General features: G+C 36.5%; 2 protein-coding genes across 5 annotated transcripts in view; one reads left to right on the top strand and one right to left on the bottom strand.

Annotated features, from left to right (window-relative positions):
- The window catches only part of taok3a (TAO kinase 3a), a 95,379-nt gene extending 79,674 nt beyond the window's left edge, over positions 1-15,705 (top strand). For all 4 annotated transcript variants that reach the window (XM_065250851.2, XM_065250852.2, XM_073814736.1 and 1 more), the window contains 6 exons: positions 1,895-2,023; positions 3,718-3,921; positions 4,744-4,983; positions 5,095-5,307; positions 7,292-7,474; positions 14,687-15,705. In XM_065250851.2, coding sequence (XP_065106923.1) covers positions 1,895-2,023; positions 3,718-3,921; positions 4,744-4,983; positions 5,095-5,307; positions 7,292-7,474; positions 14,687-14,848 — 1,131 coding nt within the window. In that variant the 3' untranslated portion in view covers positions 14,849-15,705. The remainder of the gene's footprint in view (positions 1-1,894; positions 2,024-3,717; positions 3,922-4,743; positions 4,984-5,094; positions 5,308-7,291; positions 7,475-14,686) is intronic.
- Positions 15,036-17,506, bottom strand: pebp1 (phosphatidylethanolamine binding protein 1). The gene is made up of 4 exons (XM_065250854.2): positions 17,319-17,506; positions 16,783-16,892; positions 16,539-16,639; positions 15,036-16,463 (listed from the first exon to the last, which is right to left on the bottom strand). Exons 1-4 carry the CDS (start codon positions 17,451-17,453, stop codon positions 16,246-16,248), a joined length of 564 nt encoding a protein of 187 aa, XP_065106926.1. The 5' UTR covers positions 17,454-17,506; the 3' UTR covers positions 15,036-16,245.
- Between the last annotated feature and the right edge of the window lie 24 nt (positions 17,507-17,530).

Here is a 17,530-nt window from a genome sequence, read left to right on the forward strand (position 1 = left end):
CTTTAAAAAAATCCAGATAATTTACTCACCACCATATCATCCCAAATTTTTATGTCTTTCTTTGTACAGTCGAGAAGAAATTATGTTTTTTGAGGAAAACATTCTAAGATTTTTCTAATTTTAATGGACTTTAATGGACCCCAACACTTAACAGTTTAAAATTGCAGTTTTAAAGGACTCTAAACGATCCCAAACGAGGCATAAGGGTTTTATCTAGCGAAACGATTGTCATATTTGGCAAGAAAAATAAAAAAGATGCACTTTTAAACCACAACAAAAGGAGTCTTTCTCCTGTCGTGTGACGCGCCAGTGCGACCTCACGTAATTGCGTAATGATGTCAAAAGGTCACGTGTTACATATATGAAACGCACATTTGCGGACCATTTTAAAGAATAAACTGACACAAAGTGAGGTCGGCTGACACGTCACACGACCGGAGATAGATGAGAAGTTGTGGTTTAAAAGTGCCTCTTTTTTTATTTTTCTTGCCAAATATGACAATCGTTTCGCTAGATAAGACCCTTATGCCTCGTTTGGGATCATTTAAAGTCCTTTGAAACTGCAATTTTAAACTGCATTAAAACTGTTAATTGTTGGGGTCCATTAAAGTCTATTAAAATGAGAAAAATATACATAATTTCTTCTTGACTGAACAAAGAAAGACATCAACATTTTGATGACATGGTGCTGAGTAAATACCTGGATTTTTTTAAGAAAATGGACTAATCTATAATTACAAAATAATAATGTATGAAAGGCCCCTTATAAAGTATAAAAAATGGGTCAAAATATCATGGAGGTCAAAGCAGCAAACATTCAAACTGACATAGTTCATAGTACTTATGCTTTTCCATAATGCATGATAAACATGTAAATAGCCAAGCAATGCATATTTATTCATTCATATAATACAAATGTGACCCTGGACCACAAAACCAGTCTTAAATGACACTGGTATATTTGTGGCAGTAGCTAAAGATACATTGTATGTGTCAGAATTATACATTTTTCTTTTATGCCAAAAATCATTAGGATATTAAGAAAAGATCATGTTCAATGAAGATTTTGTAAATTTCCTACCGTAAACATATCAAAACTTTTATTTTTGAGAGTGGATGCAGTGCTAAGGACTTCATTTGATTTTTTTTCAATATTTAGATTTTTTTGCACCCTCAGATTCCAGATTTTCAAATTGTTGAATCTCGGCCAAATATTATCCCTTTCTAACAAACCATACGTTAATGGAAAGCATATTTATTCAGATGGTATATAACTCTCAATTTCATAAAAATTACCATTATGACTGGTTTTGTGGTCCGGGTTCATAAATGGATAATTAATTTTATATTAAAGGGTACATTACATGAAAATCTGACTTTTCCAAGTTTATGTGCTATAATTTGGTCCCCAGTGCTTTTATCAACCTAGAAATTGTAAAACAGATCAACCCAGTAACTTAGTTTTGATAAACCATTCTCTGCAAGCATGTGGAAAAATAGGTAATTGAAATTTGCCTCCCCCTGTGATGTCAGAGGGGGATAATACCCCTAATCCCATTATTCTGCACTATCAACCATTTACTGCAGAGATCAACTCATTTGCCTTTTAAAGGACACACCCAAAACGGCACATTTTTGTTCACACCTACAAAGTGTCAATTTTAACATGCTATAAAAAATTACCTATATAATATTTTGAGCTAGAACTTCACATATGTGCTCTGGGGAAACCAAAGATTTGTTTGACATTTTGAAAAAGTAATGTGAAATGTCTCCTTTAATGAACACTTTCCTTCCTCAGTGATGTACTATAAGGGCATATCATATTGTGTCTGTACTGTATCAGTGCTATCCTGTAGGTAACAGTGTAGTGATGCCTGTCTGTGTCATCTAGATGAAAACGCTGGCAGCCGATGAGAAGAAGTTTCAGCAGCAGATCATGGCCCAGCAGAAGAAAGAGCTCACCACCTTCCTGGATACCCAGAAGAAACAGTACAAACTGTGCAAGGAGAAGATTAAAGAGGTTTGTTTCTTTTTCACCTTGAAATCAACATACTTAGCAGATTGTAGAGCTTTGCATTAGCACTGCAAAAATGCATGGGTTCTATTTTCAGGGAACACATAAATGAATAGCTTGAATGGATAAAAGTGTCTGCAGAATGCATAAATGTAAATACAATCAAAATCCACTTTCATTTGTAAAAGCATGTTCAAGGCATGGTGAATGGTTTGTCGGTGCACATTATTCCAAAAACTTGTTTTTAGTGCCGCTTTTTAGTCTTTTTCTTACCTGATGTCATCACAACCCTTTTCTCTTCAAGACTCTTGGGAACTTTTGCACTTACTTAGTCGTAGTAAAAATCAAATGAAAAACTGTAATTTATTTTGGAATATTGTAGATTTTTTTACAAATAAATCTGTGAGCTTCATTTTTTTTTCTATGTGGCCTCGTAATCTTTAATAAAAAAAAGGCATTCACTACTTCCATTTTATGGCGACTTTAAGGATTAGTCAGTTTTCTTAAATAAAAATCCAGATAATGTCTTTCTTTGTTCAGTCGAGAGGAAATTATGTTTTTTGAGGAAAACATTCCAGGATTTTTCTCATTTTAATGGACTTTAATGGACACCAACACGTAACACTTAACAGTTTTTTTTCAATGGAGTTTCAAAGGACTATAAGCAATTTCAAACGAGGCATAAGGGTCTTATCTAGCGAAACGATTGTCATTTTTGACACAAAAATATGCACTTTTAAACCACAACTTCTCGTCTATATCCGGTCCTGTGATGCGCCAGCGCGATCTCACGCAAAACGTCATCACGTCAAAAGGTCATGGATGATGTATGCGAAACTCCGCCCCAGTGTTTACAAGTGTGGAGAAAGAGGACCGTTCCGACATTGTTGTATGTCGAATGATACTAATTAATGTCTTTGTGTCAGTTTATTGTTTACAATGGTCTGCAAATGTGCCTTTCATATATGTAACACGTGACCTTTCCACATCACTACGCAATTACGTGAGGTCACGCTGTCGCTTTACAGGACCGGAGATAGATGAGAAGTTGTGGTTTAAAAGTGCATATTTTTTATTTTTCTTGTCAAAAATGACAATGGTTTCGCTAGATAAGACCCTTATGCCTCGTTTAGAGTCCTTTGAAACTCAGCTGAAAAAAACTGTTAAGTGTTGAGTTAAGTGTTAAGTGTTGGGGTCCATTTAAGTCCATTAAAATGAGAAAAATCCTGGAATGTTTTCCTCAAAAAACATAATTTCTTCACAACTGAACAAAGAAAGACATCAACATTTTGGATGACATGGTGGTGAGTAAATTATCTGGATTTTTTTTGTAAGAAAATTGACTAATCCTTAAACTATGAAACATACAAAACTGCTATTTAAATCACCAAATAATTACATCTGAGATATAAGTATGGTTAAAAACTTTGTGTAAAAACTTAATGATTTTCAAGATAAAGCTGACTTTTTTCTTTATGTAGTCTTTTGAACTTTTTTCCATTACCAAGATTCTATTGTGCAACAGAAAGGTTCTGTGGATTTTAAAGGTTCTTTATGGAACCATACAGCTGGACAAAGAACCATTCAGGAACCATTATTTATAAGAGTACATAATCGTCCAAGCAAACTTTGCTTTTTTAAGGCCTTTTGAGTTTCCAAAAATAAGTTGCGTCTCATAGCATCTATGTTTGTGTGTTCAGGAAATGAGTGAAGACCACAGCACGCCTAAGAAAGAGAAACAGGAAAGGCTGTCCAAGCACAAGGAGAACATCCAGCACTCTCAGGCCGAAGAAGAGGCTCAGCTCCTGGGTCAGCAGAGGTCCTTCTATGACCGAAACTGCAGGGCCTTTAAACGCAAGATCATGATCAAGAGGCACGAGTTCGAGCAGGAGCAGTTAAGAGAGGTGCGAATAAAACTCTTAAGTCAAATAATGCATTGCGTGGTGCTCTAAAAAATGAAATCGCACGAAAACCAACCTTTTCCAAAGGCCAATCCGAAATTAAAATTTTCTCACGGTACTCCACATTTCTTAATTAATCTGATTTGAAAATAAGAAACACAGCTATGTGCTAATCTCTTAATCTGGCACTTTAATCAGTAGGAAAGATTTGCTTGTATTATTATGTAATATATTAGTCCGTATATAGGACAAAGGTGGTGTGTTTACACACACACACACAGCTTCTGAAGGAGCTGCTTTGTGAAACAGCCAATCAGAGCAGAGCTCAACATTATTATTCATGACCCTTCCAAATAAGGTAATAACAGACCATTTCAATATAAAGGCAAATCCTAGGGTTATAAATGGACAAGTAAAACCGTCTCTGGGTAATTTTTGCACTTTATAAAGCCACGTATCTTCTATGTAGACATCAGAGAGCAATTTAACATATTATTTCAATGCATTATTTGGCACCTTTAAAGACCAAGAGCCTTGACTATGCATATTCACAGACATCTTGCTCTGCATTGCTATTCATAGTTTTGGATTAGGATTTTTTTTAAATCCCAAAACCAATGCATTAAACTTAGTGTGTAACTCATCCTGAGCTGTTTGTACATATTGTCTAGATGATCATATCTTGCCAATCTTGCATTTAATACAGTAGAGACTTTGGGATGGGATTTTGGGCCTAGTATTCACCCACAACAACATCCTTAAAAAGTACCACTTGGGCGACCACATTGATTTGATTATAACACTTTCCTCCTTTTCGGCCATCAGGAGTTAAATAAGAAGAAAACTCAGAAGGAAATGGAACATGCCATGTTGATCAGACAGGACGAGTCGACTCAAGAGCTCGAGCATCGACAGCTGAGGACTCTACAGAAACTCCGCATGGACCTGATCCGACTGCAACACCAGACAGAGCTGGAGAACCAGATCGAGTACAACAACAGACGGGAGAGAGAACTGCACAGGAAACACGTGCTCGAACTTCGGCAACAGCCCAAGAACCTCAAGGTACCACGTACACGTGTAGAATTTTTCTATGCAAAGATTTGAGGGTTTGATTCCCATGGCAGTATTGATAAATGTGAAATAAAAAAACGAATGCATCGGTTTCTCCTACAGGCAATGGAACTCCAAATAAAGAAGCAATTTCAGGATACATGTAAGGTCCAGACGAAACAATACAAGGCCCTGAGGCATCACCAGCTTGAGGTGACCCCCAAAAGTGAACACAAGACTGTCCTGAAGGCCCTGAAGGACGAGCAGACGCGCAAACTGGCCATTCTGGCCGAGCAGTATGAACAGAGCATCAATGAGATGATGGCTTCACAGGCGGTGAGTACATTATATGCTCATGTAGCCATTATGTCAGCCATTGAAGGACTGTTGGTACTGACGTTAATGTGTGTGCCAATCATTTTAATTTATTTAAATAGACAAAACGTTATAGAGACATTTAAGATCCTACTGTAGCAGCGTGTGCTGCTGTAGCTCAATTGGTCAAAGGTCATGGGTTTAACTCCCAAGGTACACACACTTTGATGCATTGTACGTTGCTTTAGATAGAAGTTTCTGCCGAATGCATACATGTAAATGTAATGAACATGCAAGCACAATTGTGTCTATAGAAAATCATGCTGGTTAAGTTTTTACCCAGCCTGTGTGGCTTTGGTTACATCACCAGAAACATTGGTTACTTTGCTTCAAATGCATTATTAAATTTTCATGAAAGATTATTTATTAATAAATTATATCACTCTTTTGAAAACCACATAACGTTTTTGGTTAAAAATAAAAACAGTTTAAAGGACAGTACAAAAAATTAGCCTTGATGCTAAAGCTTATATTAATGATTTATAATTTGAGCTTCCAGGTACTATTTCGCAGGTAATGTCACAAAATAACTTTAAAAATAACCTGCAATTTAATGTTTCACACCGAGATGGCGATAGAGAGGCAAATTTATGAATTGCAGCTTTAAAGTGTTTATTTTAATATTTGATTGCCCTTAAAGGACACTCCACTTTTTAAAAAAAAAAATATGCTCATTTTCCAGCTCCCCTGGAGTTAAAGATTTGTTTTTTACAGTTTTGGAATCCATTCAGCTGATTTCTGGGTCTGGCGGTACCACTTTTAGCATAGCTTAGCACAATCCATTGAATCTGATTAGACCATTAGCATCTGCTCAAAAATAACCAAAGAGTTTCGATATTTTTTCTATTTAAAACTTGACTCTTCTGTAGTTACATCGTGTACGAAGACTGACTAAAAATCAAAAGTTGCGATTTTCTAGGCCGATATGTCTAGGAACTATACTCTTATTCTGGCGTAATAATCAAGGACTTTGCTGTTGGACCAGGGCTGCAGCAGGCGCAATGATATTACGCAGTGCCTGAAAATAGTCCCCTGCTAGTGAAATTTCCCAAGGGGACTATTTTTGGGCACTGCGTAATATCATTGCGCCTTTTTTGCGCAATGCTAATGGTCTAATCAGATTCAGTGGATTATGCTAAGCTATGCTAAAAGTGGTACCATCAGACCCGGAGCTGGAAAATGAGCATATTTAAAAAAAAAGTGGAGTGTCCCCTTAAGATCAAAATTGGTCTGTACCGACATTTTAACTGGTTAATGCCCTGTTCACATTACAAGCGACAAAGCGACACATCCCTTTCGTTTTAAAGGAGAGTTGGCAATTTGCGACGATGTTATTGACTATTGCCGACGATATGGGACGTGTAGAGCGAACCCGATAAAAAATTTAATAAAAAAATAGATTACAAAATCTTTAACTTTATGCAAATATTGAGCGACTTTCAGGAGCGACTACCAACGAGAGTGAAGCACAGAATTTGTGTCATCCATCTTTCGTCATTTACTGCAGTGGGTGGCTACTCATTTTTAGTTGTTAATCAGACAACAACAGCCTGATCTAACAAGAATTTGTACGTATTTTGACTTGACTAATTCATATAAATTCATACAAAGTAAATCGTACAAAAACACACAATTATCATCATAAAGAAACCCCGACCCCAGCGTCACCAGGGCAAAAGAAAATCTTTAAAAAAGCCACCTTGTAAAATACGTACGACTTGCCATGAAATAGCGTTGGACAACAAGAATTCGAACGAGATGGGCGACACACAGCAATGAAATCGCTGGTAGTGTGCACGCAGCATAATGTAAAAAAATCCCCTCCTGTTTGGAATTCAAGTCTCAGTGCATTGCCAGTATAAGAGGGCTATTGATTGGGGAACTGTGACTGTGTTTGTAATGTCAGCTAACCTCACGTACATCTGTGTGTGTGATTTGTGTGTAGCTGCGTCTGGATGAAGCTCAGGAGGCCGAGTGCCAAGCTCTGAGACAACAGCTGCAGCAGGAGATGGAGTTACTCAACGCCTACCAGAGTAAGATCAAGATCCAGACCGAGGCCCAGCACGAGCGTGAGCAGCAGAAACTGGAGCAGAAAGTCTCGCTTCGTCGAGCACATCTTGAGCAAAAGGTCCAGTCCTGTTATTATCTCTTAATATTGTATTATCCAATGCACCAGCAACTCAACAGCAGTATGCCAGTATCTAAAACACATTACATTATTACCCTTAAATAATGTATGAAGTATACCGTAGTATTATAAACATTAAGTGAATGTATTGGCTAATAATAAATGTTGACTATTGGCTCATTTACTTAAGAAAGTATTGTGTATAAATTTACACTTTTGGAAGCCATGCAAGACAGAACCACAATTCTTCTTAATGGGCTAAATGGCTTGGTTATCTGCCAATCAACTTAACATGATTAAATAGTATCATCAGGGCTCAAAATTAACTTTTTTATTTGGTAGCACTGGTGCTCCCAACTTTAAAGAGTTAGGAGCACCAGCAAAAATTTAGGCGCACTCATCCAAAAATTATGAAGCACCACAACTACAATGTATAAGTTAATAGTTTATTTTAATAAAAATTAAACACCACAACTGGGCTTTACACATCCTATGGCCAAGATTTGAAATTTGGTCTTTTTTGCTGCATAGTTTACTAAAATAATACCCAAATGCTGTTTAAATAATATAGCAGCACTAATAATTTAACAATTACAGGAAACACAAATATGATTACAATAGAAAATCTAGCAAACACGTAAAACACTGATTGATGGTGACATTACAAAAGTGATCCTAATATAGAAGGCTAATATATATATTTGTATTAATAACTGCATTACCAGGATGATATTACTACTAAATAGGCAATGTTTTTAAAAACATACCATCAGCATTGTCGTGTTCCACCTCAACATGGAATACAAGGATGTCTGTCGGATGTCCCTCAAGCAGGATGCGCACATACATCATCCAACACTATTTGATAGACAGGTCGGTGTCTCCATCAATAATGAACACATTTGTCACGACACTTCTTGTGTTTTTGGCACTTTCGCCATGTTTAAGCAAGGTCTCGCGCTTAAAATGTATGGATTCTGCCACCAACGCCGTTTTACCTGCAACCTCCGTTTCACAGGATTTACAGTAAACACAGTAACATCGAGTCATTTTCATAGCGGAGCCACTCGTAATCTTTAAGCCTCTCTCCGAAAGGTTTAACGTTAAGCCTTATTTTCCGTTGGTGAAGTTGCATTTATATCCGGACCGTCGTTATGTATTAATACAGTAGTAACATTGGCTGTAGTCGCCTCGTTCTCTCATGCTCGCGGTTCGTTTTTTCACATTTTCGCGCTTTGCGTACCAACGTAGCACGGCAACAAGGAATGATTGACATTCATATTAGCCAATCTGCGCTCTTCTTTAAACGCAGAAATTTGATTGGTTATGTAATGTTGGAGAGAAAGCTGAACCTGGAACAGCACACAGCATACACAATCTAAATCAAGTCACACCACAACAAAATAGGCAGTCGCACAAATGCTCCCAAATATATTTTAAGGTCGCAAAGATTAAATTTTGGTCGCAGTCGCAATTTCGAGCCCTGTATCCAGAGGCGCACCTTGTCAACAGGCAAGGCAGGCAACTGCTTGGAGCCCCGAGCCACTAGAGGGCCCCCGAGTTTGTTTCTCGGATGGCCAGCTACACAGATGAACAACATGACTGCATATCAAAATTCCGATTGGATGGAATGTTGATTGACATTAGCTTAGCCCAGTCAAAATCCAACCCAGGTGGATAACTTGCCAGTTTCGAAAATGAACGTAGCGAATGGGTGACGTTGTATCGTTCAGTCGTGATGTTTCAGTTGATCCGTATGGATCACAACCCACGGTTTGGCTCGCATGTGATTGCCAGATTAATACGCAAATTTAAATAGGAAAAGTTTATCATTTGCACGTGTTTCAAAGGCTTGCAAATGCTAACACTCAAGTGATTTAAAACAATTTAACCGCATATAAAAGGCGCTAAAGTGAGCAGCCCTCTGTACCCACATGTGGTTTAATGTGCCCGGTCCAGCTCCAGTCAGGCACGTGCCCAAGTGTAAATCTTCTGGTGTAAATCTCAAGTTTAAATTTTAACAGTTAACTAGTGCAATCCTTTACAAAGACAATCGCGGCAAAAACGGATCTATATGCAATGTAGTTACCCAATTTACGCTTGTAAAAGTTACGAAGCAGTCGCAATGACGCGTGCACGCACGTATTCATGTCCGCGCGCGTCTTTGCGTTCATTCGCGCACAACCGCATTCAAAAGACGTCACGCGAGTGAGTTAGCTTATGAAAACATGACGAGACTAAAGGAAGTTTCTAAATAACAATATTTTGACTCGATCATTATTGGCTTCTGTAAATATACATCAGAAATGTTTTGTGCAAAGCAGGGAAAGGGAAGAAGAAATGAGAGTTGATGAGTTCATTAAGGGAGGTAAGAAAAACTACATCCTCACCCTGTCAGGTCTCAAACATTATCAAACAAATCTCAGGAAAACCTTTTGTCAAGTCTGTAGAACTGCATTGTTGCTGAGAAAATCAACAGATGTAGGTGTTATACTGTTCTGTATTTTCAGATATGAAATTAATATTAAGTTTACTAATATTTAACTCTAGGACACTAACTTACATAACAGTTAGCAGTAACTATGACTGAGATTATTTAGTAGCAGTCATAAAATGACTGGTTTCTTAAAATATTCTTGTAAAAATATTCTTGTAAAAATAAGTCATTAATCATTGCTAACATTGTATAATGTAGAAAATATTTCTCTGCTGTCATTATTTCCAAACATGTTATGCCATTTATGCATCTAAACATGTTAATAATGTTAGGTATGATGAAGATTACACTTGTATATATGTATCTTTCGCAGTAACTATTGCACTGTAGAATAGTGGCTTAAGCAAAGGATATTGTATAGAAGTATTGCACACTTCTTGCACACAGGGAATTTTCTGCTTGGGGCCCCCATAGACCCTAGAATCGCCTCTGCCTGTATCTGATTTATTTTGGTCTAACATTAACAGGCGACACTTATAAATTCAAATGTTCAGGCTCAAATGTTTATGAAACAAAACTGGGCCAACATAGGACAGTTTAAAGCTACTCTGACCCAATATTTGGATTATAAATAATCCAAAACGAGGCCTAAAAAGAAAAGCTCATTATCAGTCTGTCTAATGCTTCGTTCACACTGATGATGATAACTATTACGATAACTACAGTATATTAGTGTCCACACTAATGGATAATAATTAGGGCTGGGTATTGATTCAGATGTTCCGGATCGATTCAATTCCGATTCATAAGCTATCAGATCGATTCGATTCTCGGTTCGATTCCGATTCTCGGACCGATTTTTTTACTCGATTCTCGATTCAGCTCAATGAATATAGATTTAATAAAAGTACTTTATTTATAAAAAAAAAACAATGAACATAAGTTTACAAAGTTTTTACTAAGTTTATTAAGTGGGTAATTAATAAAAAGAAATTAAGAGCCACCAACCTGTATATTACACTTTTTTTTATTTTGGGTACAATTGGGTACATTAAAACAGAACCCGTCTCTAATCTTCAAATGCATACAATTATGTTAAATACAATAAAATTTTGGTGCAAGATGAAAAATGTATGCTGAAAAAAGTCAAAAAGTCAAATAGTCACATTCCTTGATCAAACAGGATCAGGTTATTTCATTAAAAAAATTTGATTTGTGGCCTTTGAGAATCGATTTTTAATCAACCACGTTTAAAAAAACGATTAATCGAAAAATCGCCCAGCCCTAATAATAATGATAAAATTAAGTTAATTCTAAACACACACCAGAGCATGTGAGCGGAGCGGGAGCGGAGCGTTGAGCGGTGCGGTAATATTTCCATCAGAGCGCAGAGCGCATTTCCGAAAATTCCGCTCCGCTCGCTCAATACGCTCAGCACCGCTCGCTCATCCCAGAATGCCCTTTGGTAATTTGCTAGTTCGAGAATCTGTAAAAATGGCTAGCAATAAGTTATGGAGTTCAAATATTGTTTTAATGAAGTTGTCAGCCTTATATATAAATGAAAGAAATGAAACTAAGATGACAGAATAACTGTAGCGTCGTCTGCATCTAGATGCAGTTTTAAAGATTAAAATAACTTTAATCTAACTGATCAACACAAATACAAATGTATTTATAACTGATTGCTTAAAACCACTTAAAATAAAAACATTTATAGTTCTTTGTGTATGTACAGCGGCCACTCCGTGGATGAGGAAGCTGTAGACAAAAACGCCGGTGCATTTAGTATTAACTGACTGAACACTTGACTTACCTGGACATTTAGATATTAAATTTTTTCATCAACAGTATCTGCGTGGAACATTATAAACATTGATGATAATCTGCAGACTCGACTGATTAAGCACGTCCTCTATTTTACAGAGAGTCCGCTTAATTAACGGCTTTTCGTTCGCGTGACCTAAACATTTTTGTTCTGTAATTTGTTCTCGTATAGGCTATATTTCTACATATTTTCGACCATGTAACATTTGGGATAAAATGTAAGTTGTTATAGATAGCATTTAAGCTTGTTCTTGTACTGAAATGATGAAATGTTTAGTCTGACTAAAATGATCTATCCAGATTAATTTAGCCAAAATAATGATTTATTCGTTTTCATAGATACATGTTAATTTATCTACTAATATACTATTGAAAATGCCATAAATAAATATTCTGTATTGCATTCGTTTTGTACATTTACAGGTTCATAAATACAGTCTAATTTCTTTAAGACACTGTGTTCTGTTTTTACCGATGCAATGTAAATTCGCACTTAAAAACCTTCTTGTTAAGAAATTGTTCTTCAATTTATTTTAGTTTTTTTCAAATAATATATTTATATAATATTATAGTTTGTTAATCTTTTTCTCGTAAGGGGAACGAATTGTTATAATATTTCGTAATTACTTATTACATTTATTATAACTTAAAATTGTGAATTAGTAAAACATGTGGATGTCGTGGAAACAAATTGTTAATTTGAATTATATCCGTATCAGTTAAACTAGGTCTAATAGCCAACACACAACTGTACATAACTGCTATTTATCAGCTAATACTTTAATTAAATGCAATTATCCAAGAACGTCAGTACAGAAAACAATTAGGCTTACTAAATATTTTTTTATGTCGGAGCGGGATCTGAGCGGGAATTGGTTTATTTGCGAGCGTGAGCGGAAAGTTAACGGAGCGCTTGCTTGGGCGGTGAGCGACTGAGTGGAGCGCTTGAACAGTAGAGCAGAATATTTAGCGGAGCGTCACACCGCTCCACACCGCTCACATGCTCTGTCACACACACATTGCAGCATTACAGTCACAAAAATGGATGTAGATGACCTGCTGTTGCTTTACATTTTTAATGCTAAACATTCTGACTGCACGACTGAAGGTGCGCTCGTTGCAGACATGGAAAGCATATACAGTGAACCTGGAAAGAATTCACTGTTTCCACATTTTGTTACAGCCTCATTCCAATATTCATTAAATTCATTATTTTCCTCAAAATTCTACAAGTATTGCCCCATATTGATAACATAAAAAAAGTTTTTCTTAAATCTTTGCAAATTTATTAAAAATAAAAAACGAAAAATCACATGCACGTAAGTGCAAGAAAGTGAAGTGCTGTGAATACTTTCCGGATGCACTGTATCTTGCCAGCTTGCTCATACTTAAAATATAAAAGTACTATATAAAAACTAGGTCTGTTAATTTGATTAATTAGTTATGGGGGAAAAAATATTCATTAAATCTCAATGCAGTACTCACACACTGTTTAAGGGGTGGATCACACAAAACGCATTTATGGCAGTGGGAGGCGTCTTTTTTGAATAGTTTTCTATGGGCATTGAGGATTATGTGCGCTGTTTATGCATGCAAAATTTTCATGTTTTTGCCATGTCAAACGTTTTTGCAGTAACGCTCTGAGCGCCTGAAGTTGAAAAAGTCAACTTTGAGTGGAAAAGCGCCTGATGTCATTCGCGTTTTTTTCAATTGTTCAAATGAATGTAGGGAGAGGCGGACCGTCAACATAAACAAGCAGCTGTCATGGTCCACACGTAACTTCTGGTGAACTCGGCTAAGAATAAATAACAACAAAGTACTTTAAACGTAGTTTATTTATATAACAAGCAAAATAAACAACACATAGATTACCTAGGAAACCAAAACATTTATTATTTTCGACAAGGTATTTGTTTTAAGAGTTCAGTTTGGCAAACAGAAACTGGAATTAAAGTTCAGACCAGACGCTTAATTTTTTTTCTCCTAGGGGGTTTTTCACCGTGGGGAGGCAGCCTTTTTGGGCTTTACTAACTTCCTCTTCTAGACGTTGCTTTAGTAATACGTGCACTTATAATATTGAGTCATAGCCGCAGCAAATTTATTTTGTTTTTTGTTGTGCTATCTGTCGTTTTCTGTGCTTTTCACTGCTTCTATTTATGTAAAGCCGCTTTGAAACAATTGACTTTTGTGAAAAGCGCTATATAAATAAAATTGAATTGAATTGAATTAATCCATTGAAACGGTCTATATAAAGTGCATGCTCAGAAAGCCGCATCTCAAGGCTTCAGCGTGCAAAAATTTGCAAACTGTAAAGACAGAATGAAATGCTTCTTGACTTTAACTGTAACTTTAATGAGGATAAATCTATATTTAATTTCCACAGCAAATACAATAATGTTTATTTATACAGCAAGTACCAGTAAAAATTTACTGTAATTTTTACTTAATTTCTTAAGTTTAATCAACTGGCTCTGCAAGTCATTTCAACTTGCTGTTAGAGTTAATATAACTAATCAAATTAATTTAAGCAACTTTAATAACTTGTTTTTATATGTTAAAGTAGCATAATTATGATGAATAATTTGATTACTTGATTCAATTTCTGTAACTGCTTAAAACGGAGACAAATTTGAAAGAAACATGAAAAGTTTATTTTATTCAATTTAAGTGTAATTTCTCTATTTACATGGCAATATTTATGTGCAATAAAAATGCAAATAATAAGAACTATGGAGTACAATCTGGATTAGTAACCAAAATTTTGTAAATTTAATCCAACCTGAAAGATTTTTGAGCTATTACTATTGAATCTACTATTGAAGGATGCTTGACTTCAAGTTAATCTAGGTGTATTGTCCTAGTAATAGGTGGATTGAAAGAAAGAGTCTTATTTCTCTTCTGCTGATTTGACACCCTTTCATTTAAAATTTTTTGTCTTGTGTTGCACTCAGATTGAGGAGGAGCTGGCTTCTCTTCAGAAGGAGCGCACTGACAGAATCAAATACCTGCTGGACCGTCAGGAGCGAGAAATCGACGCCTTTGATATGGAAAGCCTTCGTATGGGTTTCAATAACTTGGGTGCTTTGGACTACCCTAAAGACGACTACAGATGAGACCCTAACACTTCGCCATTCCTCCCACCCTCCATTTTATATGGAACGAATCTGCTGTTTTTGCTACTGACAGACCCAATGCCCATCAGGGCTGGCATTTGCACAGGCCTAACACGTTTGGGCGCCCTCTTCTGGACACGTCGTGGGATAACATGCTGGAGAATGTCCTTAGTTGTCTTTTTATATATATATATATAAATATATTATATATGCGACGATGAAACCTGTCACAGTGTTGATGTCAATGTTTTCTCGTGCAATGATAACACTTTCGGTGTAACTGAAATTAAAATCTAGAGATTTCAAGACAGACGAGCAATACACATGGGGGGGTTTGTATTGCAAGGTTTAATCCAGATGCAAATGCACAGTTTTTTTTTATTTGCTCATTTTTTGATTTGAGGAATTGTTTTAGTTTAGTTTTTCAGCCTCCTGCCTATTGCTGCTTGAATCTCTCTTTGTATTTATTCACCAAGAAAATAAAAATTCAAAAGTTTTATTAAGTATTGAAGAAATTTGATAAAGTTTGCCTATTAAAACAATGTACATATTTGATAGTCGCATTATGGTAATTGAATCTGGGTTCTTTTTGCAAGAACCCACTGCATTCGTACGTACAGTACCGCAATTCACCTCGGCCAAGGTGGAAAATGTGAAATAATACATGTGTGAATCCTAACTCGTGGTACCCGCACAAAGGGCTGAATGGGACATGTATTTTGTGTATAGATGGCTTTATGGAGAACTTTTACTTATTTTCTTATGTCATTTTAACTGAATTTCAATGTCTTTTTATATATACACATGCATAAATATATATACAGTATATAATAAATGGTTCACCACTCTTTCCCTTATGCAGTCACTGGTGAAATCGTCCTAATGGCCTCCATACACTGATTTTATGATCCAGGTTTTTGTTCAGCATCTTCTACAGCTGTGTTTTATCTTCAAGTCAAATTAGTGAATAAGACGCTTTACTGTCGCATGCACTTTACATTTGTTTTCAGGTCAGAGGCATGTCAGAGCTTTTAATTATATTTGTAAATAAAGTGCTCATCACACAAGCAAAGTCTTTCCATAGTCTGGTTTTATTTTCTCAAATCATATTCATTAGCGAGAACATAAAATTAAAGGTGCAGCCATAAACCCAAATTAGACTTAAATGTTTTTGCATTAAAGGTGCAAAGTGTATAACCTATTTGTCAGCCATTTAAACTGAGGTTAAATGAAGGCAAAGTCTGCTTCATTTGAATTTAGCCATTACAAAAGATGCCCTGACACATTTCTACACAACTTCTCAAAGCAAACAACTAAGTTTTTATTTTATTTAGTTCATCTCTTGAAAAGGCAAATTAAACACTGAACCGAGCCATAAACCGAGCTTCAAATAGTGCCTATTTGCCAGACAGCTGTTCATATAGTTTGGGCACGTAGTCGTCCCACTCTGCTTGATAGCAAGACCCTGCGACTGGGGCGCCGAGGCTGTACTTCTTCCGGAAATTCTGTATCTTGAATTTTCCACGGTGGTCCCCAGACCGATTGGTAAGGACCGCTTCAGTACAGCTAATGCTGCCTGACTGTTCGTAAACCAGCCAAACGTATCGATGGAGACCTGTAGGAAAATAAATCACCAAAGATGCCCACAATAATGTGATTATGTAATAAACAATTCAGGCAATTCTCTTACCCGTTCCCTTTGGGGGTCCTGAACCAACATAGTCAGACATAACACATCCACTGGAGATGTCGTTTCCTTTCATGTTGACGACAAGGAAGTGGTGCCACTCCCTATCATTAAAAATTACATTTACAGCATATGAAATAACCTCACCTTAAGTGCAGTCTAAGTTGTTCAACATTTCTACTTCGTAATGCCTTATTTTTTTATGTGAACTAATAAAATGTATTTACTATATACAAGTGCAGTATACCGAAATTTAGGGTCTTTTCGGCTGGGTGCATCTGGATCAGTCAGGGCCAAGGTGTACAGCTTACTGGGGTCACATCCCTCCCACTCAACGGATGTGGGGCGGTTTTGCACCTGCAAAACAAAAAAGTGAAAAATGTCAGGACATGTGAGACAAATAGGTACTATTTATTTATTTAATATAAATAAATACGTATATATAAATATTATTTATTTATATATAAATAATATTTGTTAATATATAAATAATATAATTATGTCAAATAATTACAAATTGTGCAGGTTTTGCATGAGAGATCGCGTGATGTCAGATGCAACTTTGGCTGCACCATGCGCGCGACCTATACACAACTCTCCATTACATAAATGCAGACTTTTTTTAATTCAATACATCTGAAACCATACGACACATAGGTTAGCTTCCGGTTATTTAAGCAATAATGTTTTGAAACTAACCCCTATATCAGTGAGTTTTGCGTTGTAAGTTAGAAGGCGCATTGCTAGGCTAATTCCTGCATGTACGCGCGCGCGAGCTCTGACCTGAGTGGGAGTGAGCACTTTCCCCAGAGCGTCAATCTCCAGAGGGCCATATTTGACAATTAGAGGCTTGCCTGGTTTTTCCTCCACCTCTGTAAGTGCTAAAGAACCAGACCATTCATTTATATCCACAGGCATTGTGACTCAATCGAATGAGGACGCAACAGCAAAAAATGCAGTGTGAATTTGTCTCCCCCTACAGTTATTTGATTGCG

The sequence above is a fragment of the Paramisgurnus dabryanus genome, chromosome 5 (assembly GCF_030506205.2).
Source record: "Paramisgurnus dabryanus chromosome 5, PD_genome_1.1, whole genome shotgun sequence".
In the NCBI taxonomy this organism is placed as follows: Eukaryota; Metazoa; Chordata; class Actinopteri; order Cypriniformes; family Cobitidae; genus Paramisgurnus; species Paramisgurnus dabryanus.